We start from the raw sequence: 10,782 nt of genomic DNA on the forward strand, positions 1-10,782 counted from the left end.
CTAGATGACGGACAAAGAGCGGTCGTCGGGCATTCGTACCCATGCGGGGGTGTAATGATTGATGTACTTCTTTGGACTGCGAAATGCACCGCCACCTTCCAGTGCTGGATAGTGGTTACCTAGCAGGACTAGGCCGAATATGCCAGTCCTGCTCTCTCGATGTGTGGCCATTTTTTTCTGGACTTCCTGCTCCCGAACACCATGAACACCTGGAAAGGTCTTTGAGCACATCCAGTCAGGCGGAACTAACTGTTAGGTCAACAAGTGTCAAATAGGCCAAACAGAAGTTGCTGACTGGACATTCAGGTGGTCGAGTGAACTTTTTTAAACCCCCTACAGGGCCCACTTTTTTCTTCAAAAGTGCCCCCAAGTCAAAAACAGGTTCAATCTCTTCTTAGGCTTGCGGTATCAGGCCGATTTGTCAACATACAGCACATCGTCGCTTGCCCCATTACCGACTCTGATAGCCGAATGCAGTTTAATTGGATTTATTTTAGCCTTACCCAACTTTAATTTCATGTTCTGCCCTGTGTAGGGCCCCGCGACTTTTGACCAATCATTCTGTAACCACAGATGGGCATGAGTTGGATAGGAGCATTCTCATCAGGAAGGACCAGTCAAACTTCCATCCTGTTGTTGTTTCTCAGCAGAATACTATCTGAGTAGGAAAGCCACTGGGTCAGTCAGTGAAAAGGAAACTATGCCTGTGTACGCCCTGGCAAGCTACGGCCCATATGTTTGGCGGCGGTTTCCAGCTTACAAACCGGACCATGCTGCGCTAAAGTGCTCTACTGCCAAAGGGTAACACAAAAAACAAGCCTGAAGCATTGTTTGGGGTGAGCCGGCATCGCGCACTCCAACCGGCTCTCTCAGCTCTTCTTAACCGTATATCATGGTTGCTTTTTTTTTATAAGGAGACTCTTTTTGGTGGACATCCTCGGGAAGACTTTCACCAAAAACAGTGCGTGGTTCCACTAGTACAGGGTAAAGCTTCTTAGCTTTTTTTCTTTGATCATCCAGTGCCATGCTGGGGTAAACAGACAAAAGCCGGTTGGTCTCTTTCGTAAGGGTGTATTTAATGGGCTTCAGAAGATAGATTTGCCAACGTACTGTACACGTTTTGAGGTGTGCAAGAGTGAGTAGCCCCAAGACCAGGTCAAGGCTCCTCTCCATAACCAGCTCCCCATATTTTTGGTCCCTTTTTTTCAAGTAGCTGTGGATATTTGGGTCCTTTTCCCAAAGACCTTTTAGACTATTAACTTCTGTCGACTTCTGCTACCGTATATGGCTGATTCTTACTCCTAGGGCAAACATATTTTTTATCCCTATTTTTCGACCTCCTTATCATCTTTGCCGGTAGGGTTGGCTTACCGATATCCTTATAGTTCAGGCCAAGATTTCCTAGCAGTGAATGAATGGGAAATCTTTGCATCCACTTGGTTGGCACTTTTACTCACTCAACCAATCGGCACCTGGTGGGAAGGTTTAATGACTTTGTTTCTCTAGTGAATTGAACCCTCAATGATGGAGAACTCTGTAGCAGTTTGCTCTTCGCTATCAGCTGTACCACATCCCTGTATTTCAGTTACTCTTCCACAGATTACTCCGTCTGTGTTTCATTTTGCCCACTGTTTTAAATCGGGGCCATTACAGTTGGTGAACGCAATGGGAGGGTTTGACACCCTCTCAGGAGCTAAATTCTGGACTTTGTAAGCACCTACAACACACCCTCCGACACTCTTTACGCCCTTGCTAAGTTAACCTAAAGGATATCTCAAAAAAAGCCAAGGCCTGGTATGATAGGATACAGAAGGTTCCTTCGAAGTAGGAGACCAGGTTATGGTCTTGAAGGAACACAGCCCATTAAAAAATGAAGCTCTGGGAGGGGCCATTCACAGTCCAGAGCACCTGGGAGCTGTTAATGGCCTCATAAGCATTTCTCCATTCCTCCCCTATAGTCCCCGAGTGTACCACGTTAATGTCTCATTGCCCTTTATTCCGAGACTGACAGGTTGGCATGTTTCACAGCCCAGAAGGAGATTGATGCTGAGTTGCTGATGGTGTCTACGATAAAGGAAAAAAGTTAACGAGTGGCGTGGGAGAGGGGACCCTCTCACAAGCCACGGAACGTCTGCCAGTGGCACGATTGCAAAGGATTGATGCATTCCCCATGAAGTCTCCCTACATCAACTGGTTAAAATAGTCATTTACCAATGTGAAGAATCTTGTAGTTATCTAATTAGTGGTTAGGATGCATGTGTTTATTGATCTGTTTTATTCTGGGTTCTAGGGAGAATCACTCCAGTGTATTCCACACTGTCAGCGATTGGAGGCGGGCACTGGAATTCCTGGTTGGTGGCAGCGCTACAGGTTCTAAGCTGGTAATCAAGCTTAGAGGAATTCATGCTGGTACCCCATCTTTTGGACGCTAAGGTTCAGAGTGGGGAATTATACCATGACATAGTGTACAGCGGGTGGGATTGATAGATAGATAAGATAGAATCCAAAAGCCAATGAGGTTTTTATTTCTCTCCCTGCTAGATATCTGCAGGCAGACTGAGAGGTTTGGGTTTAAAAGCAAAAGTCAGTAGGATTTTTTCTTTCTCTTTCCCTGCTAGCGGTGTGTAGAGCAGGCTAGAGGAGATTGTTTTTAAAAGCAAAGGTCTGCAAGTTTTTTGGTCTTTCCCTTCTAAGTACTCTGAAGACAAAGGCGTTAGGGTTTAACAAGGATCTTTGTTAAACAGAGGGCCTCCAGTTGTGAGTCACCATACCCCAGCAAAACACATTTGCAAATGAATGGGTTTTTTTCTTTCTAACTCTGTCAGGAATAGCTAGGTAGAAGGAGTTAAAAAAAAAGATTCTGTTGCTAAGCAACCCTAAGGAGGCAACAGAGAAGCAGCAGTTCAGGCAGTAAACAGCAGAGGGCGCCCCAACACAAGAAAGCAGAAACCATGACTACCAAGGACACCCTGAAACAGGAATTGGCAAAACTGGAGGCAGAGGAACAAATCAAAGACTCAGACCACAGGCGAGACATGGAAAAGAAACGACAAGAACTAGAAATAAAACAAAAAGAGATGGAGCTGAGAGAAAGAGAAAGAGAGGCTGCCCACAGGAGAGAGCTGGAGATAAAAGAAAAAGAGTGGGAAAGAGAGAGGGAAGAGAGGGAAAAAGAGAGAAAGCATGAACTGGAATTAGCGCAGGCTAAGCAGAATAACACAGCCAACCCTAACAACCCTTCTCTGGTTATTGTTCCACATCCCAAGAAATTTCCCACCTACAAGGCAGGTGGTGACACTGAGGCCTTCCTAGAAAATTTTGAAAGGACCTGCCATGGGTACAGCATCTCTAAAGACTAGTACATGATAGAGCTGAGGCCACTGCTCAGTGGACTCCTAGCAGAGGTGACGGCTGAAGTGCCTAAGGAGAACATGAATGATTATAAACTTTTTCAAACCAAGGCCAGAATCAGAATGGGGCTAACACCTGAGCTTGCCCGTCGGAGGTTCAGAGCCCTAAAATGGAAACCAGATGTGTCATTCACCTGACACGCCTACCACATTGGAAAAAATTATAATGTCTGGATATCAGGAGCCAATGTTAAATCTCTGGACGACATGCACCTCCTAATACAATTGGAGCAGTTCTTAGAGGGTGTTCCGGAGGAAATCGAAAGGTATATCCTAGATGGGAAGCCCAAAACGGTAACTGAGGCGGGGGAGATTGGAGCCAGATGGGTGGAAGTTGTAGAAAAGAAAAAAGCTACTATCAAGGGGAGCGAATATCACAGGGGTCACACCGACAATAAACCCTATACCCAAGGGCATCCCAAGACCCCACCTACAACCCAAGACAAGCTGCCAACTCCCTATTCTCTCACCTCAGCCATCTCCAGTAATCCACCTCAGCCCAGTGACCAGTCAGCTGGGTGATGTTTCAGCTGTAATGAACTGGGACATATAAAGGGCAACTGCCCCAAGAACCACAACTGAATGCAGTTCATTATATCTCCATCACTCCAAAGATCCCCAGACCCAGATGCCTCACAAATACCCTCGGAGCGAAGGGAAATTTTAAGAGTGGGCGGAAAGAAGGTTATCGCATGGAGAGACACGGGGGCACAAGTGTCAGCTATCCACCAATCTTTAGTGGACCCCAAATTCATCAACCCAAAGGCCCAAGTGACAATTTACCCCTCTCATTGGCACAAGCTGTGAACTTGCTACAGCTCAATGCTGTCCAGTACAAAGGTGTGTCAGATTGTGGAACTTTTTGCGTTCTTACATTACAAACATTGCCCCTGCTATGGGAAGACTGGACCACCAGGTAAGTGGGCCAAAGAGGGTGGGCATGGTTCACGAGCCCAAGAACAGGGCAAGCTTCCAGAACCCATCTCCTGTTCCTGAGCCGTCCACAGGGGCCCCGTCTGTGGAACCAGAGACCAAGACAGAGGTAGTTGGACCTGGATTCCCGCAACGCTGCAATTGCACAGTATTTCCAGTCCACAGACCACGGACTGGAACGACAGCACAGAACCATTGCCAGCACTGACGCCGCGCTTGCAAATGCATCTTCAAGCCCCAACGCCAGAGCGCGCAGCGCTGAAACTGGCAGAGGCAGCAGACCACAGACCCAGAGGTCAGCCCTGCTGAAACCACCCTTGTGCACCAGCAGAGAGCAGTTACACCGCCACAAAAACTCCCCATCACGCTACATTGCTTCCCCGGGTAGGCCAAGCAAGTCCACGTACTAAGAAGAAACTGTGTTTCCAGGCCTCCAGGAAAAGTTCCGACTCTGAGCGGAAGCAGATTTGACGCCTCAGAAAGCTTGGGCTGCCAGCCTGGAGCACCCACCGCCTTTCTTGCTCTTCTAACCGGTCCTGGTTGTTTATGAACAAGGGCTTTTATATAAAGGACTCTTTCTGATGTGGCACCGGAGAACTGGCGTCCACAAACAACGTGGGTGGTTCAACTATGTACCGGGTGAAGCTCTCTACTGCCTATGATATCCCGTGCGGCTTGGAGGTGAACAGAACCAGACAGGTGTGGGAAGTCCTTCCACTGGAGAGGGGTGGTGTAAGGATGTGCCGAGTAGGGCTCGGTCTTGTGAGGTTGTGCCAAAGGTGGGAAGAAGCCCCAAAACCAGGCAAGGCCCCTCTCCAGCCCTCCCTATAATAGAGGTCCATTTCAAGGTGGTAGTGTGGGAATTCTGGGTCCTTTCCGAAAAAGGACCCCAGAGGAAAGCAGTAATTTACTTTTGTGGCTTTGCTACAGATGGCCGGAAGGCGTGAGCTGCGTAGGGCAACACTAGGGCTAAACTGTGTGCCAGGTCCTAAGCAGACATTTTTGCCAGGGTAGGTTGGCCGTCCGACTATCCTTACGGATTCAGGAACATAATTTCCTGGCGGGCCATGAAAGAACTGTGGAGAATCATGGGGTGATCACTTGGTTGCTACCGTTACACCATCAAAACCAATGGCCTGGTGGAAAGGTTTAATGAACTTTGGGACCACTGATGCTGTAAATTTGTGAATGAACACTCCATGGTGGGAACCTTGTCTATGCGCAGTGCTCTTTGCTTACAGGGCTGTACCACATCGCAGTTTAGGGTTCTCACCATTTGAGCTTGTGTATGGCCACGAGGTTAAAGGGCCATTACAGTTGGTGAAGCAGTAATGGGAGAGGTTTACACCCTTTCCAGGAACTAACATTCTGGACTTTGTAAGCAACCTACAAAACACCCTCCAACACTCTTTAGCCAGAGGGGCAGGGCTGCACACTCCAGCGGATCAAAGCAAGTTCGATATAATGCAGTTTCAACTATAATGCAGTAAGATTTTTTGACTCCTGAGGAGAGATTTCTATTGGGGTAGAAGTGTAATTCATGAAGTTTAAGTATAAAATTAGATACTTTATTTAGATAGGATTAAGCCTATTACATTATTCTTTTTTCTTTCAGGGCCAAATAATTGACTTCCGTGGGATGATCCAAGATGCTATCAAAGGAGCATCAAATGAAGTAGCCTCAAACAGCCTTAACTGTGATCCAGATCCTTCAGTAAGGGATTATTATTTCCATCTAATAAAATTAACTTTAGAAGTAACTATGCACTGAACTATGCAATAGGGAACAAAAGTAAAGTAAAATACCATAATTGACATGGTCCCAACTTCCAAGTAGTGAAGAAGGGTTTGATTTTCTGGAGTGGCTTATGTCCTTGCTGAAAAAGCAATGAATGGACACTAACACTAGTCTAATTTGTTGACATTTTTGTACTTCCCGAACAGGGGTGTTTGTGGCAAATACAAATCACGTCTTATAGTTCACAAATATAGCACAATTTACAGAGCTCCACAAAACAGATCTGGGTGAAATCCTTGCCCCTGACTTCAGTAGGGACAGACTATTTCCCTCTGTGTTCAAGTTCCAGCCAGCAGTTCCTTCTGTCTCCAAATTTATGGCAGAGTACTGACATCTCTCTATTTTAGCCCTTCCCCAGGACACTAAAATCTTTGGAGTAGAGGTTTTCGGTCAAGGCCACCGCTGCCTGCCACAAGCCAAAGCCGCCGGCAAAATCACCCCTTCTCACCCAGTCTGGGGCTGCCTGTTACACTTGAAAGGAACTTCATTCTTTAAAACAGCACATGAGAAAGTGTGATAACAGTCGTTTATATTCCTCATGGGCCTTAATCCCTGCAAATCAGGTTCTGCCATCCTTATGCTGAGATAAATAGAACTGTTTGTGGAGTAAGGGAGCTACTTGCTGTGAGTAAGGGTGGCAGAATCCAGCCCTAAGTCATAACTTCACACATTAGGACTTAGGGAGATCTCCTATAATGGCTTACCCTTATAGTGAAGAGCTATGGGGGCATTTCAAATATGACTTATTTCAGTGTCATTGTTATTATTTGTACCTTTAACATTTTTGCCTCAGCGTGGTACTGTTTTGAAACTGCTTCATAATTTGTATTAAAAATTTACTGAAATAAATTGTTGACACCCACTTATTTCTGTCTTTTTAGGAACGATTGTTAAAACCTCTGAGTGCTTTTATCGGCATGAGTGGTGATATGAGAGAACTTGCAACGGTTATAAGCAGAGTAAGATTGGATCTTCATTTCAGTCATTCTTGATGGTACCAGACCAGTTTTTTTTTTCCTGGTGTATCTCCATTAAAATTACAGCAATGATAAATTAGACCCAATGTGTTTTCCCTTCATTGCATGTAATGATGCTAGAAAAGATTTTTGCCTGGCCTAGAACACACAGAAATAATGTAGAACACTCTTCCTCGTGGGGCTGGGGGATATACTGACCACTCCAAGCTGTTGGAGCTGTACTTACAAGACCAGCATTGTTTTTCCCTATGTCCTTTCTATAGAAACTGTACATTAGTCAGCTGTAAAGAAAACCTTTAACATATTACCAAGATGGCTGAAGAAGTCAGTGACATAGATTAAGACCCTGATTCAGCAGTGGGGTCCCAATTAAGTCCCCAACGAATTACATTAAGGATGTGATTTTTCTTTTTACTCAAAAATTCATCTGTGAAATGCACTGCCACAAAATATTAGAAGGATCTGCCAAGATCTTAGAAAGATTTAAATGGATTAGGTAATTTGATGAATGGAATGAAATTATCTGAATGAACTCTTTCAGGGCTTAGACTAATTATTATATAGAATGTTCTCCCTGGGTGGATTATTCCATAATTATCCATTAAGGAGTTTCTTGCACCATGCTCTGAATTATCTGATACTAGCCACTGTTGAAGAAATGGCTCATTGGTCTCATCCACTGTGGTCATTACTGTGCTTCCCTTAAAACCAATGGCAAATCTCCATTGGCTTCAATGACAGCCAGCCATAAAGCGTTTTTTTCTGAGAATTTCTGTTGTGTGTGTCCAGTGCTTCCCTTTTGTGAGCTAACATTTACGAGCCTATACTGTACATTAAACAGTTTGTATCATTTAATATGTACTTCACACCTTGGTACTTCACACGTTGGTATAAGTGGGCTGTTTTGCTACTTCTGGGTTTATTATATTTGTACAGGAAAACATTATTTTTTCTAAAAATGATCAAATGTGCATTGCAGGACATTTATCTTCATAATCCAAATATAAAGTGGGATGACATTATTGGACTTGATGAAGCCAAGCGGTTAGTCAAGGAAGCAGTTGTGTATCCTATAAGGGTAAGGCTCTAAATAGCTTTAGTACTGGACACCATTTCTGTACATTATCATGGTCAAAATATCACCAGCTAGTTAACATTTTTCTTGTAAAGTGCTGTCTCATAGCTCTGACTGTATCTGTTCTTTTCTGAATGCAGTTCCTAGTCAGCAAATGGAATTTAAGTTGACACCCCATGTAACTTTTCATATACAAATACGCTGCTGCTGGATAGAAAAAGCCCAGTCCGTTAGTACTTATTCTGTGGGAATTTTGCCTAAAGAAAAGCTGCCAGACACATCATGCCATAGGAAAATGAATTACTGAAGAGAATAGCAACCTATACCCATTTATACAAAATTAAAAACATGAAAAATACATTTAAAATAGATTTCATCTGGTTAAATGTAGCATTTTGTATGGTGAAATCTATTATGTAATTCTTCTGGTTTTCCTCTCCTCTAGTTTGCTAGATTTCCTGCATGTACAGGATTGTTGCAAAAAATAGCATTTTGACTCAGATTTTATATTTTTAATCCTTGAATTGCTCTTTTGTTTCCACAGTACCCACAGCTGTTTACTGGGATTCTCTCCCCTTGGAAAGGATTATTACTATATGGACCTCCAGGTAGAAATAGTTTTATACTATAAATATAGGTGTATCTACATATATTGCTACTTTTGTTTCTATCCAAACAGATGAATTATAAATGCATATTAAGAGCTTCTTGCTGATTTGATCCAATATACTAATATAACAAATTTACTTGGTGACATGGAGTTTAGCCCTTCAGTCTACCTCTTGCCACATCCAGAGTTCCCACAACTCTAGAATATTTCTGCACCTAAATCCTCCCTCCAACCAACACTCTTGACTTCAAGTATAATCAGAGCATGTCAATTTCATATTGTTGCTCCATTTGCCATAGTTGCCAATAGTCCTAATTTGGCTGGGACTGACCTTCGAAGAGCGATAAATCTGGCTTGGGCTATGCCTTCCTGGAAAAATGTCCCAGCTCCCCCTTTTCCTCATTTAGGAGTTAGTTTTGAAAATGGTGTTGGTCTCCTGCTAGCAGGGATCAGGGCCGGCTGTAGCCATTTTGCCGCCCCAAGCACGGCGGCATGCCGCGGTGAGTGCTCTGCCGCTCGCCGGTCCCACGGCTCTGATGGACCTCCTGCATGCGTGCCTGCTGAGGGTCCGCTGGTCCCGCGGCTCTGGTGGACCTCCCGCAGGCATGCCTGCGGATGCTCCACCGGAGCTGCGGTGGACCTCCCGCAGGTGTGCCTGCGGATCCTCCACTGGAGCCATGGGACCGGTGAACCTCCCGCAGGCATGCCTGTGGATGCTCCATCGAAGCCGCAGGACCGGCAGATCCTCCGCAGGCATGCCTGCGGGAGGTCCACCGGAGCTGCCTGCCGCCCTCCTGGCAACCGGCAGAGTACCCCCCGCGGCATGCCGCCCCAAGCATGTGCTTGGCGCACTGGGGCCTGGAGCCGGCCCTGGCAGGGATGGAGGCTGTCCTGCACCACAAAACTTCTGCAGTCTTTCCAAATGCTCTCACTATCTAGGCTGCTCTCCACACTATCTGTCACCCTCACAGGCACCACTGGAAAGTTACCTAGACACTGATTGCTGGTCTACACTGAAAACTTTCAGCAGCATGCAAAATACACAGCCCTGAGAGAGACATTTATGCTGACCTAACCTCTGGTATAGATAGTACTGGGAAGATTTTTTCCATAGACCTAGCTATTGCCTCTCAGGGAGATGAATTAATTACAGGGACAGAGAACTCCTCCCTTGCTGTAGCAAGTGTCTACACTGTAGTGTTTTTAGTGTAGACATAACCTAAGAGCATCTGGGGAGTCTAGAACTATTAGTGTGTTAGATAAGCTGCTGCCTGCCCCAGTGAAATAGCATTGGTTCTGGTCTTGTATGTGATTGCATTTATTTGCCACAAGACAGCCCATGGAGGTGCTCTGTTCATTTCAATATATAGTGCCTCAGAAACTATTTGAATGTATTTGTCAATAGTGCTGTGACTTGAAGTCCTGCATTACCATTTTTTCTCCAAATAGTTCTAATTGCATTTCCACTCTTGCTGTCCTTGTTCATTTTCTGACTAGTAAGAAGATGAAAGGAGTTATTCCTATGTTTACATTTTATTTAGTCAGAGTGAATTTCCTCATCCCTGTTGCTGGTAGGTACTGGAAAGACTCTGCTTGCTAAGGCTGTTGCTACTGAATGCAATACAACTTTCTTCAACATTTCAGCATCCACTATTGTCAGCAAATGGAGGGGTGATTCAGAAAAACTTGTCCGGGTAAGAATTGTTATCTTCATATTCATTGTACTCTAACAGGTGTCATGTAACACTGGTCTACAATTTTTGAGAAGTCGTCTGCTTCAGAGATAAAATGTAGTATTTATTATGTATTTTGATGTGCTGAATTCAAATATGACAATTAAAACAACCGATTGGCTACTGTTTCTAAGATATTTAAGTTTTTACATTTTATGTCTATGTATATTGTGTAGATAGTAGAGTTTTAATCATAAATTGTAAACCTAGGTCTTTTCATGTGTTTATGGTTGCTTTACATGATAA

At 44.5% G+C, this 10,782-nt stretch overlaps 1 protein-coding gene across 1 annotated transcript in view; it reads left to right on the forward strand.

The window, feature by feature from the left end:
• Positions 1–10,782, forward strand: part of KATNAL2 (katanin catalytic subunit A1 like 2) — an 81,329-nt gene that overhangs the window by 27,208 nt on the left and 43,339 nt on the right. Inside the window, exons 7-11 of the mRNA XM_032798467.2 lie at positions 5,959–6,057; positions 7,023–7,100; positions 8,098–8,196; positions 8,738–8,801; positions 10,379–10,497. Coding sequence (XP_032654358.1) covers positions 5,959–6,057; positions 7,023–7,100; positions 8,098–8,196; positions 8,738–8,801; positions 10,379–10,497 — 459 coding nt within the window. The remainder of the gene's footprint in view (positions 1–5,958; positions 6,058–7,022; positions 7,101–8,097; positions 8,197–8,737; positions 8,802–10,378; positions 10,498–10,782) is intronic.

The sequence above is a fragment of the Chelonoidis abingdonii genome, chromosome 6 (genome assembly GCF_003597395.2).
Source record: "Chelonoidis abingdonii isolate Lonesome George chromosome 6, CheloAbing_2.0, whole genome shotgun sequence".
Lineage (NCBI taxonomy): Eukaryota > Metazoa > Chordata > Testudines > Testudinidae > Chelonoidis > Chelonoidis abingdonii.